This window comes from Pteropus alecto, unplaced genomic scaffold, assembly GCF_000325575.1.
Source record: "Pteropus alecto unplaced genomic scaffold, ASM32557v1 scaffold246, whole genome shotgun sequence".
In the NCBI taxonomy this organism is placed as follows: domain Eukaryota; kingdom Metazoa; phylum Chordata; class Mammalia; order Chiroptera; family Pteropodidae; genus Pteropus; species Pteropus alecto.
Window position 1 is genome coordinate 611,129 of NW_006437742.1, and position 20,065 is coordinate 631,193.

Here is a 20,065-nt window from a genome sequence, read left to right on the forward strand (position 1 = left end):
AATATAAAATAATATTGAATGTCAACTGTAATTGAAAAAAAAATAAAGAAAAAAGAAAAAACCCTTCCTTCTTCCTTCTTTCCTGTATCAGGGTATCTTCCTTTCTTCTTTCATTTCAGAATAGGTACTGAGCTACTATCAGCAAAATGCTATGAGTGATCCCTGAGACAATGCAGACATGGTCTTTGCCCTCCGCCCCACCCTACCCCACCCCAGGCTCTGAAAAACTAATAGGAATACGGGATAAGAATTCCACAAAAGCTTTGAGGAAGAGATGCTGTCCATCTAAGGATAGATCATGAAAGATTTTATATCTAAGGTAGAGAAGGTAGCATATCAGAAGTGTGAATGATGTTTAGGCTGGCTGGCAATAGGAGGAAGCTTTCTAAACAGAGAGAATAGTTTGAGAAAAGGTAGGCAATAAACAGGATGTATATGAGCACACTTGCAAACAGAAATGAGTAAGGACCAAAGGCATCCAGGTCCCCTAGAGCTAAACAGCATTGTCTTAGATAGTGTGTTGATTAAATTTATAGAAGAACATCTACTATATTTGCTGCCTACAAAGGTATAGTTTTCATCTACATACACAGGCATGATGAATAAACCATAAAGATTATGGAATGGGGGTGTTGGAGGCTGAATAAGAGATTTGTGATCACTAAGGAGACCATAGGTTATTAGTTATTGTCAAAACAATATTGCGCTGTCATACATTTCCTTTATCTTCCTTCTAAGTCTTGACTTCACTTAGTCTCTCCATCCCTTACTTCTTAAGGTATAGAACATTCTCATCACCTCAGAAAGTTTCTTCCTGCCCTTTTCTAGTCAATCCGTGCCCCCACCTAACCCCAAAGGCAACCACTATTCTGATTTTTTTCCATCCTTAGATCAGGTTTTTCCTAGTCTAGAACTTCATAATAAGGGAATAATACACTATGGAATCTTTGAGGTCTGGCTTCTTTTACTTAGCAATTTTTTTTTTTTTTGAGATTCATCCACATTGTTTCATACATCAGTAGTTTGTTACTTTTTATTGTTGAGTATTTATCCCACTGTATGGATGCATCACAGTTCATTAATTCTTTTATCAATGGACACGTGGGACATTCCAACTTTTTACTATTATGAATAAAATTGCTATGAACATTCTTGTGTAATTCTTGTGGACATATATTTTCATTTTCCTTGAGAAACTTGCTTTTTTGATCTTGGTAAAAACTTGCCTCTCTAGGGCCCACGAGGAATACCCGGCTCCCCAGGAGCTGTAGGACCCATAGGATCACCAGGATTACAAGTAAGTATCCTAAATCTACATGTAATCATGCCTTCCCCACCAGACCATTCATAGGTGTACATAAATTTAATGTAAACATAGGCTCTCCTAGTGGAGAAAGGCAACTTCCATTCTTAGTGGATTAAAGTGAAGTGTGCTCTTGTAAGGAGCTATATGTTGTCTTTATTTATTAGAGTCTTTCTGACTATCCACTCTGCACCTATAAAGCCTCCTAGTCTAGCTCAATCTAAAGTATAGCCCATAGGTGGCAGATACCTGGCCTATATTGCTACCATCCACTCCCTTCACTCATGTCACATGTTGATAGCTAATCATATCACCACTACCATCACCTATCCTGAACACAGAAGCAGCTTTAAAATCCTTCTCAACACTGCACCTTGGACAACTCTACCTACCTATCTTTCTGATACCTGACCTATTTGCCATCACTGGTATAGGAAGAGCATAGCCAGTCATCTGTGTGGTTCTGGGAAAGCCTTGCCCCAAATTGTTCTCTCTCCAGTGCATGAAATATCACCACTGATTACTTTGATATAGCTTCACATAAGGTCATCATTTTTTAACTTCCTGGCCTATTGGGAGGAATCACACATGAAATCTTCACTACCGTAGCATGAATGTGGTTATCATGTCAATTTGGGAGATTTCAAAGGAGATTAAAAAAAAAGGAACCATGGGAGAGGGAGCTAGAATTTGCTGCACAAAAGCCAGGCTACACCAAGACAGTGGAAAACTTACCCCAGTAACTCTCAACATGCCAAGGTTCTTTTTGGCTGAAACTAACAAGTGCTAACTATTTCCATTCATTTTTAATATAGGGTCCTCCAGGCTTTCTTGGTCTTCCTGGTCTTGATGTAAGTATACTTCATCTTGGAGCATTTGGATTCCTACCACTAAGTACTCTAGTTTCCCCAGAGATATTCTGGTTTGGTGAAACACACTTTCTGGTAAAAAGACTGCATTCCAATTGAAGTTCTTGGAGTTTGTTTAGTAATTGATTTTGTTTTTCCTCCCTGCACCCCATGCCCCAGGGAAATATGGGGTTAGGTTTCCAAGGAGAGAAAGGAGACAAGGTAAATAGATTTTGCAAAATACCATCTGCATTCCATACGCTCCAAGAAACAGCTTTGGCTGCACCCGTGTGCCTGCTTATGTAAGGATATTTAGATTTTTGCCTTGAGAAATGAGCGTTTCCCACCCCACGTGGATTCTCTGGTGGGGTCACATACATGTGCACATGCCGCACATATGATATCATGGTCTTTCTCTTTCAAAATATTATAGTCTTTCCGCTTCCTACCTGTGAAGGATGTATGTCTTGCAAATATATTCTCTTGAAATATATTTCTTCTTCCTTCCACTTGGGTATTTCCCTGGTGTTTTGTATATTGTGTCACCTCTCTTTCTTTTCCTCTGCTTCTCCTCTTACCTCCATCCTTCCTCCTCTTCCTCCTCCTCCTCCTCCTCCTCTTCTGCTTCCTTCCTCTTCCTCTTGCTCCTCCTTCTCCTCCTCTCTCTATCCCCTCTCTCCTCCCTAACCACTCTTTCACCATTGTATTTTATTTCCTCTCCTTTATTCTCCTTTTTCCCTCTGTACAAATCATGCAGTGATTTGGAAGCCTAAGGGAGACTGGGAGCTTGTCCTCTCCACTCTTCATAGCTGCCTCTTGTAGATTGCTCTGCCTTCAAAGAGCAGATTCAGTCCCCCCACCCCTATGTTCCGATATGGACTTCACTGCCTCTTCTTGTGCTCCTGGACCAATTAGGGTCTGATCACTGTTGCCACGAGGTGACCATTCACCTTGCGCAAAACCCTTTATTGCTTTTTTTAAAGTACCCTTCATACATGACATGGCAACCATGAACCTGTGGTTTCTTTTCATCCATCTTCCTTCCTACCTCCACAGTGCTGGTACAAAATACATTTGTAGAGGCTTATAATTCTTCTCACCCCTTGGCACTAATAGTTTTGTTTCCTCTTTGATGCAAGGGTAAGTGTGAAGAGGCTAAATAATGGACAGTTTATTCGTGAATTACATCCAGATGACAAATCCACCCTCTAAAGAAATGGTCTGTGTGCTTTCTGCTTTGCTTAACATTCCCTTTGATCTTATAGGGGGATGTTGGCCTCCCTGGCCCTGCAGGACCTCCACCATCTACTGGAGAATTGGAATTTATGGGATTTCCCAAAGGAAAGAAAGGATCTAAGGTAGTGAACACTTAAGAACAGGAAAAATTAATAAGTCTTTTCCTATTAGTACCAAAGTTCAACTCTAATAACCAGACTGTACTGGAAGGATAGAGAGTTCCGAACAATGGATGTTTGCTTGGAAGTGTTGGCAAAGCCTTCTTTGTTTTGTCCTTTTTGAAAAGCTTTCGAAAAATTCTGGATTTTGGTGTGTGGATATGAGTATGTTTGAGTTTCTGAGTATTTGTTTAAGTGATATTTCCTGTGTTTCAGTTTTATAGATTCAATTATCAAGATGCTAAATAACTTTAAATAAATATTAAATAGTTGTGTTTTTTTTCCTTCTAACTCTCAACTTTCTGAATACTTATGTTGTCCCCAAAACACTGTGAAAGAACACATAAGATATAAATGATTGCTTTTTTAGTTACCTTTTTTAAAAAGTTATTTGCCCTCAAAACTTGACTCTGCAAAAATTATATACTGCTACCATGTGGCAGTAGATGCCCTAACTCACCTACCAAGGCCAAAGTTGTAGACCTGTTTAACCAAGATATTTTATAGTCTGTATTTTTATGTGAATGAATGTACATATGGTTGTGTTTAGATGGCTGCATGCTGTTGAGGTGTGTAGATATCTTTCAATAACCTGCATTCCCTTCTTTCCTGGAATTCCCTTAAGTTTTGTGATTCTGTGCCTGTGGTCAAGGAATAGGCAGGGGAAGGTGTTTAGTCCCATTTCTTTAATATTGTCTTTGTGGAAGCAATAGCTCCAGGCCTTCTCCAGGTTTACAGGAAGTAATCATTGATTGGAAACAGTTTGGAAGCATATGAAAGATTTACTGCCTCCCTGATCATTCCCAAACTTTAGGGAGCCCTTCCATGGCACATATATGTAAATTAGTATATCAGGGAAACACGGATTAAAGTGTTGTGTCCCTATCCAAATTGTAATTGTTACTCTTTTTCCAAAACCATTGATTTCTTTGCAGCCTATAATTTGCTATAAATTACACTGAACAATTTCTTCCACTAGAAATAAAAGAGATGATCAACCTTTCTATCTCCCAATTAGCCTGGGCATTTGAAATTCTGTTTTAGACAATTTTCTTTCCCTGCCATGGGCCTTGGTCCTTCCCACACTACAAAGAGCTCCCTAAACTATGACATCCTGGTATAGTTACTTGTTGGGGAGACTGGGCAATCTGTGCCACCCTTTGGTGTCCCAATCCTGATATCCCATTGTTTCCCCACTGCTCAGCCTAAGTAGTTCAAGGGAGCCATCTCCTTTATGTTTACTGCTTCCTGCTGCTACTCACTAAGCTTTGCTTGTTTTTCTAGGGGGAACCAGGGCTTCAGGGTTTCCCAGGAACAAGTGGCCCTCCAGGTTTCCTGGTAAGTCTCCTTATATGATCAACATGTATTCAAGGATCCAACTAGACAAAATCTATAGCAATAGAAGGCTAACAAGAAGACCTCTTCCTATGGTTATTGTAGAGAATTACAACATCTTCGTTTTTAGAAAGCATTTAAAATGTTCTTGTTTCTTGAACCCATGGGGACATTAGCATGGTTCTTCATCAGACTATATGTCTTAGAAGTTATCAGCTCAAACTCTAGAGTTAAAGCAGACCTAGGCTTGACTTCTGGTTTCACCAGTTTCTAGCTATGTGACCTTGGACAAGTTTCTTAAGCTAATGAATGACTTACCACATGTATAGCATTTATCGATTGTTCAGTAAATGGTAGTTAACCTTAGTAATCCTATCTTCACTTTCCTATCTGCCCTTGTATCTTAGAATCCTTCACTCAACAAACACCTTTTGAGGGCCCTTATGTTCTAGGCATTCTGCTGGATCTGAGACTACAAGAGTAAATAACAGTCCAATAAGTTGAAGTCTCCGTCCTTGAGGAGAATACATTCTAATAAGGGAATGATGGAGAGACAGACAATAAAAAAGTAAATAAATGAATCAAGAACAAGTTCATATAGTAGTAAAGGACACATAGAAATTTTAAAAAAAGGATATAGGGATGGAGTGTGGATGGGGAATAGGGTGGGCTAATTTGGATAGCAATCGAAAAGGGCTTCTCTGAGGAAGTACATATTATGAGGAAGCAAGTCACATGAAGATCAGGAAGACTGTTTTTGGCTGAGGGAAACCTAAGTGCCAAGCCCCTGAGTTTGGAAAAAGCTCAGAGCTTTTGAGGAACAAGAAGGCGAGTGGGTGGGAGCATAGTGAGCAAGGCCAAAACCTAGGCAGAGAGGGGCCAGATCATGGAAACTTTGGAAGGTCAAATGTGGCTTTTATGTTAAATATAGTAGGAAGCTATTAGAAGGCTCTGACTTATATTTTTAAGAAGATCATTCTTGGGGCAGGGGAGTAGAGAATGGAGGGAGGGTGAGGCAGCAAACAGAGGCTACTAAAATAGTCCAGGTGAGAGATGGTGGTGACTTGAACTAGAATAATAGCAATGAAAATGGAGAGAAGTACATGGATTCAAAATGTAAAAAGTTTAAACTTTTTATTATGGAACATTTCAAAGATATACAGAGTAGAGAGAATATCATAATGATGCCCTTGCATATCTATTACTCAGCATCAAAATTTAGCAACTCATGGCCAATCTGAAGCAAATAACAGACATATCATTTCATCATAAATACTTCAGTATTTCTAAGAGATAAGAATTTTTTAAAACATAGTGACAATATCATCACTATTACTTATTGGTAATTATTTAATATCAGTTAAATCAGAATTCAGATTTATGATTGTCTCATAAATGCATTTTTATAATTGCTTTGTTAGAATCAGAATACAAAGGAGGCCCACACATTACATCTGAGTGATATGCCTCTTAAATTGCAAGATGTGTTTTGAAAGAGGAGCTGACAAAAATTTCATGGATAGGGGTAAGGAGGGAAATGACTGAATCAAAGATGACTTGGCCTGCCCCTATTTGCTGGCAAAGTGGAGATGGATGACTAGTTCTTCTTTTCAATTCCTTGAAACACTTTGCATCACTCCAAGTGTCCAGAAAACAGAGCCAGTAGAGCCAGTGGCACAGGTTGCTTCCATGATGATCCCTATCACTCTGTAGAAACACAGGGGAACAGAGAATAATCTGTTCAATGTACTCGATTTTAATCAGCTCAATATCTAATGAATCATAAAGGAAAAGGACCCAAATGCTGGAGACAAGACACCTGGACTTGAGACCCAGCTCCAACTTTGGGGCTTTTTCAAGTCTCTGAACCTCTATATATATCTATAAGATAGCACTTGTCATACCTACTCTTTTGAGGCCCAACTCTCAATATATGTGAAGTTTCTTTACAAAGTATAAACCTGTACTGTCCAATATGATAACCACTAGCCACATATGGCTACTGAGCCCTTGAAATGCAGCTCGTCTGAAATGAGATATGTTGTAAGTATAAAATAAAGTATACACCAGATTTAAAACACTAGGTATTAGAAAAAAATCTCAAATATCTCATTAACAATTTTTACTTTCATGTTGAAATGACAATATTTATGATACATTCAGTTAAATAAAATGTTATTAAAATTAATCTTACCTAATTACTTAACTTTTTAATATAGCTATAACATAGTAGCTCACATTATATTTCTCTTGGATAGCACAAATACAAAGTACTTTGCAAGCAGGTCGGGGAAGAAGGTTTCAACATTCCTTTGTGAGCATTTTACATAGATTCTAGTTAACTCACATCATGCTTGTGAGATAAGCAAGGTGGGCTAGGCTTATCTCCTTGTACTGTTGAAGAAATCATGGCCTGAATGGATGAAGAGAATTGTCCAAAGTCACATAGCAAGTTATTAGCCAAATTAAGACTGAAATTCAGCTTTCTTGAATTCTAGCCTATCTAGGCTAGAATCCTCCCTCCCATTCCCTTCCCAGTTTTACCTCAGAAGATCCCCCCAGCTGCAGTTTCACCGTGTTCCCTTTTGTCCCTTAAAAGAAAGACTGGCTGACAACAATTCTGCATGGTAAATTGCAATGTGGTTTCAAGCTCAGCATTTCCAGTGTTTCACAGTGTGGGCTGAAAAATAGAAACCCCAGTAAAGACATCCAAGCTGGAAAAAAATAACTCCCTTTACATAGCACAGCATATTTTCAGCATATTTTCAAAAAACAAAAAACAACAACAACAAACAAACAACAACAACAAAAACAGAGTTCTCAGCCTACTCTAGCATAGATTCAGTGTGTGACCCTGGCCAAATCATTAAACTCCTTCACTCCTAACATCTCTGTTTGCTTAATGGGATCATAGGTACCTTATACGCCTTCTGACAAAAACGTTGTGAGAAGAAATTGGTAATTTGTTTGAGATACTCTGGGCTTTTCAGAGGAAACACACTTCTCAAATCTAAAGCCCTCACATAGGCTTTCAATTATCCACACTAACTGAGAAACAAGGCAGCACTAAAGATGTAAATCTCTAGGGAATCCAAACTGTCTCCTTTAACCATTTGTTTCCTTTTCTTCTCAGCCTTAAACTTTGCAGGAGCTGCTGACATAGGGCCAACCTCATAAATTTAGTCCTCATCTTTCTCTTGCCCTCTGCAGTGACCAAATATCCCTGATTTTCTGACTCAGTCTCAGATTCACACATTTCACCCCATTGTCCCCGGGAGTACAGTCACACTTGTAGGCCACAGGTACTCCCATACAGACTGTCAGAGAGAATCATATACCTGTGTGCCCTCTGTCCGAGGGACCAATGAACGTAGGGGTAGGGCAAAATGGAAGAGATGAGTTGAGAGAGAAGAGAGAAAATTCACATATCCTGAGATACCTATTGAATGGATCTGAGACAGTTACTGAGCACATGTGGTTCTCCTTCAATCGAGCACCAGGCTTTCCAGGCACTTCAGGTAGGTTCTCTGGAGAAGGAGCCTAGGTTGCCAGACTTAAGCTAGGCCCTAGGCCCCGGGCCCTGGCAGCCTGAGGGGCAATAGCAACAGTGTGACATGGCCAGAGTTGAGAAAGACTTTCCTAACCTCTCATTTCAAATCTCAAGTCACCCCTGCAGTGCCAAGTAGAACAGATTTCTGCAGTTTCGCTTCCAAAATATTACCACAAATTCCTTCCCACAGCCTCACTCCCCTTTTTCGTGCTTCAACCTCCCTCCTGCCTTCCTCAGTTAGAGAAACTGGTCTTGCTGTGGGGGGATCTAGCCATGTCCATTGCCTTCACTGGGGTCGTGGGGGAGCCACTTTAGGTTCTGGAGAAGCTCAAGCAGTATGTGGCAGCATAGTGGCCTGCCTTTCAGGGAAGCATGCCTCTGAAGACCAGTGGCCCAAGTGTCTCTCACTGGGCAGTGGGGCCTGACAACCCCTGGTTCCAGCCTAGTGTTTACAGTTTGCTTTTTCCTTTTCTTTCTTTTTTTTTTTTGGCTATAACTATTTTATTTTTTTATATTTTGTTTTTAATTATAGTTGACATACAATATTATATTAGTTTCAAGTGCACAAATTAGTGATTAGACATTTATATACCTTACAAAGTGATCACAACAATAAGTCTAGTAACCATCTGTTACCATACATAGTTACTATGATATTATTAACTATATTCCATATGTTATACTTTACATGCCCAGGACTAATTTATAACTCAGCTTGCCTTTTTCTTGTACCACCCTCCTTACCTTCCCTCAGTGACTATGTCATCCCCCTTACTCCTGCCAGGTGACTGAAATTGAATTTTTGCAGAGCCACTAATATCCTTGAACCAAAAATACCAGGAGACCAGGGCCTTGGAGACAAGGCCTATAAACAACCAAGCTAGTACTTTAATGAGGCTCTTCTGGCCACAGGTGAGAAGGAGTGTGGGAACAGTGGGCACAGGACAACTCATGACGAGGACTGGCTGTGACAGGGCCAGGTTCCAGGACATCTTGCTAGAATAGTTTGTTCAGCAAAGTCATGTACTGGGAGATAAGCTGAGCCTACAGCCCAATATCTTGCCAAGTCATCTATTTTTTATTAGCTTTAATCCACAGTCAACAATTACTTTATTTTTTTCCTTTTCAACTTTTTATGTATTTGTTTTTGTTCGATTGTAACACAAGTTCTCAGTCTCTCTCTCTCTCTCTCCCTCTCCCTCTCTCTCTCTCTCTCTCTACTGCCTGGGACACAGCTCAGGGGCGGGAATCGCACTGTAGGAATCCTGCCCCTCTCTCTCTCCCTCTTTTTCTCTCTCTCCCTCTCTCTTTCAGAAACCAAGAGTCCAAAGGCTCATTTTGCTTTCTGAAGGAGGACAAGGACCTCTTGCCTTTACAACCATGGCAAGATAGGTGGGGGGCACGAGACAATTCCTAGACATTCTTTCCCTGACCCTTTGCAACACTTTTGTTCTCTGGGTCATTATTCCACTTAAGTCAACAAGTATGTATTGGACTACCTTGTATGTGTTCAGCCTGCGGTAATGTGCCTTGGAGGAGACAGAAGTGAGTGTGATATAGACCTTCTGCTTACAAACTTTCATATATAGCCCATCTTAGTGCTTTAAGAGTTTTGGGGAGCGTGGTCTGCCAGAGCTTCCGATGGAAAGGCCAGGCAAGGCTGCATGAAGTATTTCACTTTAGAGGCCAATAGACACATTCTTCCAGGTGGCATCGTGCCTTGGTTTCCTATTTGAGATGCAGAAGTAAGATTTTAAATAAACTTGCATTCAATGTGACCCACAGACCTGTTAAATAGAAATCTTATTCAGCATGAAGTCTCAGCTATTTGACACAGAACTATAAACGTAGAGAAAGGCAAATAGAAACCAAAGCTTGCTTTGAATCAGACCCTTCATGAATACACACTCTCTCCCAATAAAAAGACAACAAAACAAAACAACCAACATAAAAACAAACAAACAAAAGGAAAAAAAAAAAACAAAAGAAAATGAAAACTTAAGCATAGAAAGCTAAGAGCTATTCAGCCAGTTTTCAGTACCCATGGGAATACTCTGAGTATGTAAGAGGAAGAAAAACTACATTGTAAAAAAAAGAAAGAAAGAAAGAAAACCTGTATTGGAGCAGTGCCTTCACAACAGGTTGAGCCAGGTCACATCAAGAGGACATCAGGTAATGTGCCACAACATTTAGCATCTATCACAAACTTACATCTAAGAAAGCTTCACTGCTTCTTTTACTCTCACAATAGACCTAAATGTTGTTTGCCAAAGTCTATGTTCCAGAAAGTCCAATTTTTAAACAATAACAACAAAATGGTCTCAATTCAGTTGGCCGTGAAAGACTATCCACTTAGATAATAAACTCTTCTGTATCTCAGGGCCCCAGAATATGCTTGCCTTGGACCCAGAGGAAAGGAAGCTCCTTCTCACTTTGCTTTTTGTATTTTTGCTTCTTCGTAGAGAATCCCAAAGTCATGTCCATGGCTGAAAGCCCTTAACTCCTGTGAGCAAAGCAAGAGGAGTTGTAGACCATGTCACGGCCCCGTTTAGAGTGCTCCTAGGGCCTGCAGGGTTCTAGACCATACTGAGATAAAAAGACTCCTTCCCACCGAGAAGGCTAAGGCAGTCATCATGTCTCTAAAGGGCAAAAGCTCTTCCCTCTAGTATTGATCCCCAAGGATTAACACAATTCTCCATTTGTGGGTCAAAGAACCAAGCTCCTAGATGGTGGAAGGCAGCCTGTTCTCATGGAAATGGCCCTGGAATGGAAGCTCAAAGACCTGGCTGTCTCATTAACCCATACAACATACAACCCATACAACACACCTATACCTTCTGAGTGTTAGTCTCTCCATCTGCAAAATCAATGAGGTCAGATATTTCATCATTTCTATGCAGTTAGTTCATGTTGCTATGAATACATGTAATAGTGTTTTGGAGAGAATATATTACTTCTGGAACCAAAAGAGAACTTTGAATGAATGGTCCAAATTATATTTAAGCCCTCTGTGCTTCTTGGGCAGTGACAAGAGACTCAGCATGGTAAGCCTCCCCAGTGGGACAACGGAGCTGGTTTGAAATTACCTACTTGCTTTGGATGGAGCCCGGAGATCTATAAAGAAATAAATGTTATAACTATAGTTTCTTTTCTTTTCTTTTCTTTTTTTTTTTTTTAGGGATTTGGAACTGCTGGAGAAAAGGGAGAAAAAGGAATCCCTGGTTTACCAGGACCTAGGGTACGATCCTGGAATGTAGCTTGCCTGGGTCCATTAAGTCACCTGGTCCATTTTATTTCCTGTTTGCATCATTATGTTATGTAACTTGATGGCCACTTCAGCTTCTCTTGTTTATTCAACCTTCTGGCAGGTCCTTAAAACTACTTTTTTTCCACTTTGCCCCATTCCTTTGATTTAGCAGCTCTTTTGAATAAGGAATGATATACTCTATACTAGGTGACTCCTCAACCTATTTACTCTCCTTGTCCTCATGTATAATTATCTTCTGGGCTAAAGAATTATGTGAGTATTGTCTTGCTTTCATTCTATTCTATCCCAAAGGAATGTGGACAAGGGTGAGGAGGGGTGCAGGAATGGAAGAAGAGGGCCAAGTGCAATCTTTATGACACAGAAACAAGCCTGGGAAGTTCTAGAACATTGTAATGATTGGAGTGAGCAGTTTCCAATAATCTCAGCTAAAGTGGAAAACTGTTAGCTTCTCTGATCCCTAGATTCGGGCATTTGGGTCTTAGGCTGTAAGCAATTGGCCAGCCTTAGCCTTAAAGAAGTAACATTTTAGAGAATTGTGTTTTCAGCTTGTTCATGAAACTTGTTAAAGAGTCTTTTGAGTATTCATCAATGTTCATCCATCACCCTGCTACTTCTTTCTCTACTTTTCCCTACTCCCTTATCTTGAAAACACATAATTGCCAACAAAGAATGCATTTGAGGTGAGAGACAAGCAGCTCTCCCACAATGTATTTAAAAATCTCACTACCTGGAACTAATGCAGACTAATTATAATACCACCCAGCCTTTCTACCTATTTCCACCTAGTACTTAAAATGTTTCCATTTATTTAGCTCTTTAAAAATGCTCTGTGTGGCTATTCAGCCTGATGGTGGATTAGTGTTTAGAAAGAAGTCATTAAGCCAGGTCTAGGAACATTATCTTACCTTATTTTAGGAGCTGCTAAATCCTGAACTCAGTTGAATAGCTTTGTTATGTAAGTCTAGTGGCTTTTTCTAGTGTGGGTTATTAATCTTTCTAAGGTGCCTCTATTCTCTTTACAGGGTCTCATGGGTTTAGATGGAGTCCAAGGCCCTCCAGGGAGTCAGGTATTTTGGTTAATATCATTAAATCCTTGGTGAACAAAATCTGAATCAAAAGATCCCATCATTTTACTTAAAATGGCCATTAATCCAAAGGAGGACACTGCTTATAATGCAAATTGCCCATCTTCTTTTTATTGGTATAATCTCAGCCACTCTTTTCTTTTATTTGCACTCAAAAAAAAAATGAGAATCTAGTGTTAAGTTCCATGCCATGTCATGTCATGAGGCAGCCATACTTCTTTAACATGTTATCAGTGCCTAGCAAGGCACTAGCCTTGTGGCCCTTGTACCTCCATGCCAGTTGGCTACCTAGCATGCCATATCGCCTTCTGGAACATTTTACAGCCAAGATCCCTGTGCCATTTCACTTGGCCTAACCCAAAGACCAGCCCCTCTTATGCTCTTAGATATTAAACTTAGTTATAAATATTATTTTATTTTGTCACAGGGCAAGAAGGGGTCCTCAGGTTTCCCCGGGCTTAATGGACTGCCAGGAATTAAGGTAATGTTGTTGGGAAGTGAAAATCTGGGATCAGGTAGGTGGAAAAGTGAAGAATTGCCATAAATGCTATTTAGTCCATTTGGGCTACTATAACAAAATATCACAGACTGGGTGGCTTATAAACAACAGAAATTTATTGCTCACAGTTCTGGAGACTGGAAGTCTGAGATCAGGATGCCAATATGCTTTGGTTCTGGTAAAGGCCCTCTTCCAGCTTGCAAACTATCTACTTCTCACTGTGTTCTCACATGGTTGAAGGGGTGAGCTAGCTCTCTCAAGCCTCATTTATTAGGGTGCTAATCCCAATCGTGGGGGCTCTGCCTTCATTACCCAGTCACCTCCCAAAGATTCTATGTCCTAATATCATCAACTTGGGCATTAGATTTTCAACATGGATTTTTTTTTTGAGAGAGGATACAAATATTCAGATACAGTGAATGCCATATATGAGACAAAGCGTTTTTTAAGAAATATTTTGACATTTTAAATGTCACTCTTTTCACATGAAATTCATGCATCCTACTTTGAACAAACTGAGCTGATGAATATTTCTTAGGTACTACTTTATCAGTGATGGACTAAAAGGGTGGACTATGGGAGCAAATCCATCTCTAAAAGGAGAGAAATATTTTATTATTGACATTACTCAGAATTGCCAACTTTTCAGTTTTATTTTTGTTCTTTAATTTTCAAAGACATTGCATCTCTTTATTGCCTACACCTGGAGCAGATCACTCCCTCCACCCCACCCTGGATATACCACTGAATCTGATTCTGGTACCTGAGTGCCTCTTTGGGGATAATTAGGACTCCTTTGACTTCCTTTGCATGGCATCATCCACTAACAAAGACAGTAACAGTAGCAGAGACCCAGGCCTGCTTAGAGTGGAAAAAGAGTTGAAACTCTGCTCTCTCGGGTGCAGCCATGTTGTCTATTTCTGTGATATGTTTCCCAGGCCCAGAAGTAGATGGTCCTGGAGTTGGGTTCCAAAATAAAATTGGGCTCTCTTGTCCTTGACAGGTTTGCCATTGAGTGTCAGGCCTCTGGCCTGCCTTGTGTCACCATCTTAAATAGATAAGGCTTTGAAATTAACCTGTAAACTAGTTTGCCCTGGAAATCAGGGATTACAGAAGAAAGAACCTTTCATTTTCCTAGGGAATGGCTTTGAGGACACGTAGATCTTGAGTGATGAGATCACAGAAATATTTACATTTAATGCATTTAATCCTTGCAGGGTGAAAAAGGTGACATTGGTTTGCCAGGTCCAGATGTTTTCATCGATAGAGATGGTGCTGTGATCTCAGGTGAAATTTTTAATTGATTTGAGTGGAGAAAAAAAGACATGGAGTTAAATTCTGTATCCCTTGTAATTGTTAAAAGAACATTTTGTTAGTCACTGGCTTGCTGCTAAACCCAACACTCCGAAGGGCCTCTCGTGGGTCCCGAACTTTAGGAATAAAGTTAATTCCAATACCTTGGGGAAAGAAGCCAAGTCCTGCACTCCATTTTTGTGTTGGGTCTACCAAGATTAGGATTTGGGTTGGCCTGGGCCTGGATTTGCTAAAAAATGGTTCTTCCAGTTAAAAAAATATCCTCCCAGCTAGGCTGACTTCAACCTGATACTATTGGCTATTCAGGGTCTCATCTACATGATCCCATGCATGCTTTAGCTTGACAATTTCATTGGAAGTGGAAAAGTATCTTTGGCTAGGGGAGCAAGTGTTTAACAGCTGTCAAGAGTATGATGCTTTGAAAGTTTGTCTTCACCTCTCCTTATTCTAGTTACTGTGTGTGCCCACCTCTTCCCTTTGCCTTCTCCAAAGATCCGTATGCCCACTGTCTCCAGCGACTTCTTGCTTTACCAAAGGTTTCTACTATGGTGCCTCTTCCACCTGAGTCTCTGAACTTATCCCTCTCCTCTCATCCTCTCAGGCGCATGCCCAGTCTGGTAAACTCATTGAAACTGAGATATTAATGGCTGACAGTGGCTTCCTATGTTCCACTCCCAGGAAATCTATGTGTAGAAGTAGATTTCAGCACCTTAACCCAAGTGGTAGACAGTTGAGATATTACAGAAGGTTACTACTAGTAGTAGAAGAAACTTCTTAGTGCTAACCAGATCTTACCATAGAAAGCAAGCCCTGGCTAGACCAGTTCTGAACTCTAGTGGAACCTTGGCGCAAGTAAGCCCACTATCACATGAGACCATTATCATATGAGAGATCTGTGAAGGGCAAGAAAGGCACTTCTTACTGAAGATATCTCTTTGAAGCTCTTCTTAGGCATTTTGTGGCAAATGCCTTCTTAGGCAATTTGTGGCATTACTGATTTTTTTTCCATTGCAATATCAGGTTATCCTGGAGACCCCGGTATGCCAGGCCTCCCAGGACCTAAAGGTGATGAAGGTATCCAGGGCCCTTCTGGCTCTTCTGGCATCCCTGGCTTACCAGCTTCACCGGGTAAAAGAAACTAACACACTTCCTGTACTGATAAGTCCTCTTTCCACTCTGTATCCAGCATCCCCCTTCTATACCTCTGGTCTTGTGCGTACCTGTCCAAAGTCAAAGGAAAGTTTGACTATAGTCAATAGCTCTCCACTGGCAGCCCAAGACTAATATATATGAGAAGAGGACTTCAGTGGTCATCTTTCCTTTGGCCTCAATAATGTATCATAGCTAAAAAGGCAATCCAAGACTGTCCAAGGTTTGCAGCATCCAAAGGGGCCTGGGTTGGACTGCCAGAGCCCTATCACACTTTGGAAGATATGCCTTCCCAGTCGATGCTTGCAAGAAGGGACTAACAAAAGCCCAGAAAAAAGTTTGAACCCAGATCCTCACTCAGGCACTATATGGTCTAAGGATCCTATGGATGGTACCCTAAAAAACAGTCATTGGAGGGGCATACATATATGTCATTCTATAGTAGTAAAAATAGAAAGAGCATGCCTGAGTCTGAGGGGCAGTTATGTCCCAAATATAAATCCTCAGATATTACTTTTAAAGGCACTAATTTCTAAATTCCTTGAAGATGGGCCTCTCTGTAAGGATACCTGTGCTTTTAAAGCAGTCACTTGGAAGAGGTACAGCTGATCTCAGCACCAAAGTGGAAAAAATCAAGAAGTGAGGCTATAGACCCAGTTTGCCACTAAGAATCTCCACACCCCTAACCATGTTTTATTGTGTCTTTGGGCCTTAATTTACCAAGAGGTTAGGCTAAATGATTCCTAAGGACCCGTTTAACTCTCATACAAATTCTTCCCTTGGAGTTAGTTTCCAGTGTATGCCACTGAATATAATACCCCTGAAGAGTAAGTAGGGTGATATACTCAGCATTTTTGTGGGGGCTTATCTTTCCAGGTGCGCCAGGTGCCCTAGGGCCCCAAGGGTATCCAGGCTTGAAAGGAGACAAAGGAAACCCAGGCCGCACCACAATTGGGGAAGCTGGCTTTCCTGGCAAAGATGGTTTGCCAGGTTTACCAGGCCTGCCAGGCCCACCTGGTAAGTTGCTCATTTCTCTCTTCGGTCTTGAGACTCAGGTGTGATCCAGACTGTAGAACAGTCATGACTTTTGAGGGAGGAAGCATTTTATAAGTGAAACAGCTAATCCAGGACACATGATAACTGCAGAGAGGCAATGATGAAGGCCCCATCCTCTCCGAATCAGAGCCCTGCTTCTACAGGTTAGAAACCACAGCAGTCAGAGCATTCATGACAGAACAAGCAAGCTAGGGCCATCTTGATGACCAAACAGTACCTAATGCCTTCTAATTTTTGTACTCATTTCATTCCATCCTTCACTGTTAACCTCTAGGCCTCTGGTCTTACAGCTCCTGAAGATGAAGCATTGACTCTTCCAATCTTTCCCTGGTCCTCAGGGGTAGGCTGAGAGCCCAAGAAATGGGAAGCCAAGCCTGGATCCTCAAGGTGGCTGCTAAAAGCCTCCACAGGGCTTCTTCTCCATAGATCTTCTATCTGAGTGTGAGATTCTAGATTCAAAGAGAAAGGCTGGAAATATGCCCAGCATGTTTCTTTGTAACCTAAATCCCATTACCACTGCAGTTTGCATCTATTTCCTCTTTTGTCCTAAGAGGACTCTCTAGGATAGACATTGGGACTGCTGAGTTACTGAAGCTGCCTTGGTCATTCTTGTATCCCCAGTAGTCTGGTCCACTGCCTAGAACATGGTAGACATTCTGTAAATAGTAGTAGAGTAAATAGAGCCAACAGAAGATGGACTTGCTGCAGACCTCAGGTCCCTGTCTTGGATTTTTTGCATGTGGGTGTCTCTGCCCTGGTTGTTGAACCTTAAGAGCCCACACCTTGGTGAAAGAGCTGCTATACTGAGTCAAATGAGCCCAGGCTCATGTAAGGTGCCAATTTCTTGTTTCTTTTTTTTCTGAAGGTCTGGCATTTGAGACTGGAACCCTAAAGAACACAGAGCCAGGGTTCCTTGGTCTCCGAGGAGAACGAGGTCCAAAAGGAAACCAAGGTCTCAAAGGAGTTAAAGGTGATTTTATTCCCCGGACTCCCTGGAGAAGGCTTTCCAGGGAATGAGCAAACCAATAGCCTTAGGAATCTGAATGGAAGCAATCTTGGATCTTGACTGGGGATTCGATTAGAAGATTATTAGAAGTGCTATATTTGGGTCACTAAGAGTGAGGTTGGCGATTGAGGTCACACAGAACAAAGGGGCTCACAGGCTACTCTTCCTACCTCCTCCACCTGCAGAAGCTATGCCAGCAGTCCAAAGTGTTAACTAGCACATTATGCAGCCCCCTCCCAGTTTGCAAAGCCAAGAGTGGAAGTCACTTATCATTACTTCCAGCCTGAACAAAAGGGCTCTGAACAGGTCAATACCTGGCACTTGAAAAAGCCAACTGGCTCCAGGGAAACAACTTCAGCCCCCACTGATGTTGAAGGACCCATTGATTATGCCAGTCTTCAGCTGCACTGCTCTCTCCATCTGCTTGTTGCCTTTAGATCATTCCTACATTTCATACTCTGAGGGGAAGATGCTAAAGCTCAAATGAATCAATTCATTATAGTTGCAATCCAGGCCAGGTTGGATGAAGATGTGAAACAACTGGCTGAAGAGAGGTTTGGGGATGGCCTAGTGGTTTCGAGTACCTGAAGTCTCTCCTCTGCTCTCAAGCAATTCACAGCTCTCCTCAAACTCAAACAGAGAGATCCTAACTTACTACTCTCTTTTCTCAATGCCTATTATAAAGTGTCAGTAAGTATTTGAGCTAGTTCAGAAGTTTTTGAAAGCTTCATCTCTACTATTCATATCCAAGGAAGACTGTTTTGGGGAAAGGACATTAATTTTCAAGTCTTGACTAAGGATATTAACCTTGGCCCTTTCCTGACTCACTACAGAGATAATCTACTTTTCAATGCCATTCTCTCTCCTAAAAGAGGGACAACTCTAATGCTTCCCCTTCTACATTCCCATTGGGCCAGAAGGTTTTCTCTAATTAGGATAGTGATTCTCAAGCTTCATTATGCATGAGAATCACCTAGAAAAGATAACTAAAATTAATTTCTTGGGTCTGGCCTCCTGAGAGTCTGATTGACTAGATCTAGGGTACGGCCCAGCAAGCTGATGACTTATGCAGAAAGTCCATAGATCACAGTTGAAAAATGCTAATTTGGAGAACAGATTGTTCTCTCAGAGTTTCAGGAATTATCACTTTTCTAAAAGTAATAAGAGGTCCTTCAGAATTATAGGGGAACTCAGAGTCACCTATATTGGCCCAAATTCTCATTTTCCATAAACATGGAAGGTATAGGTGGCTGGCCTATAGTGCTAGTGACTCCTTGATGCCTCTTCAGAGGTGCTTTGCTGAAATCGTTATCATCAGTTTATTTTGCATTTGTTTGTGTGTACAAAAGACAGGGGAAATGACATTTTGGTGAAGAGAACCTTTGAGTGGCTTGGATTCCAGACTGTCAACTGGTTAGCATAGGTCAGTGGCTCTCAACTCTGGCTGTACATTAGACTCACTGATGTCTGGGCCCCATCCAAGACTAATGGAATTCAAATTACTAGCACAGATGTCATTTGATAGAGAGTGAATACAGTTCATTTGAGTCTGTTCATGTGCCTTTTGATTGCCTCCATGGAGTTGTTGAAGTCACAGATTACCACTGTCATGTCTTCCTTCTTTTTGGAAAGATGGCTGACATTGTTTAATACTGTCTTTTATTTTCTCCCAGGGGATTCAGGTTTTTGTGCTTGTGATGGTGGTGTCCCTAACAATGGACCACCTGGGGATCCAGGCCTGCCTGGGCCACCAGGTCACATAGGCCTGCCAGGCCTTAAAGGAACCAGAGGAGATCCAGGCTTTGGGGGCCCACCGGGCCCACCAGGGGCTCTAGTAAGTCTGGGCAAACTTTGGCCCTGAGGGTACAATGGGAGCTTTTCAGTTCTCCTCTTTTCACTAATCACTTTTCTAAAAGATAAAAGAAAGATGAGGATAAAACAAAGCTTCAAGTTTTTGATTTATAGTATGAAGAAAGAGGACTAGATGATCTCTAATGTCCCTTTCTGCTTTAACCTACCTATATTCCCTCCCTTCTCCTTTAATCCCTCCCTTCTTTTCACAAAATTATTTACATTTGCCTAACACTGTGCTAGGTCTTGAAGATAAACATTGGAATTAAAGCAAGGTTACCATAGTTAAAGATTTCAAAATTTAGAAAAAAAATAAGAAAATAAATGAGCAATTATAATTCAAGATGATGACATAATCAAGTGCCTATAGTAGTGCTGAAGTATACTCAGGGACCTGCTTTATGTTA

General features: G+C 41.0%; 1 protein-coding gene across 1 annotated transcript in view; it reads left to right on the forward strand.

The window, feature by feature from the left end:
• COL4A6 (collagen type IV alpha 6 chain) overlaps positions 1-20,065 on the forward strand; it is a 312,034-nt gene that overhangs the window by 258,344 nt on the left and 33,625 nt on the right. Inside the window, exons 9-21 of the mRNA XM_015591655.2 lie at positions 1,235-1,297; positions 2,119-2,154; positions 2,332-2,373; positions 3,417-3,509; positions 4,830-4,883; positions 11,609-11,668; positions 12,721-12,765; positions 13,211-13,264; positions 14,500-14,569; positions 15,617-15,724; positions 16,622-16,762; positions 17,667-17,771; positions 19,481-19,641. Coding sequence (XP_015447141.1) covers positions 1,235-1,297; positions 2,119-2,154; positions 2,332-2,373; positions 3,417-3,509; positions 4,830-4,883; positions 11,609-11,668; positions 12,721-12,765; positions 13,211-13,264; positions 14,500-14,569; positions 15,617-15,724; positions 16,622-16,762; positions 17,667-17,771; positions 19,481-19,641 — 1,032 coding nt within the window. The remainder of the gene's footprint in view (positions 1-1,234; positions 1,298-2,118; positions 2,155-2,331; positions 2,374-3,416; positions 3,510-4,829; positions 4,884-11,608; positions 11,669-12,720; positions 12,766-13,210; positions 13,265-14,499; positions 14,570-15,616; positions 15,725-16,621; positions 16,763-17,666; positions 17,772-19,480; positions 19,642-20,065) is intronic.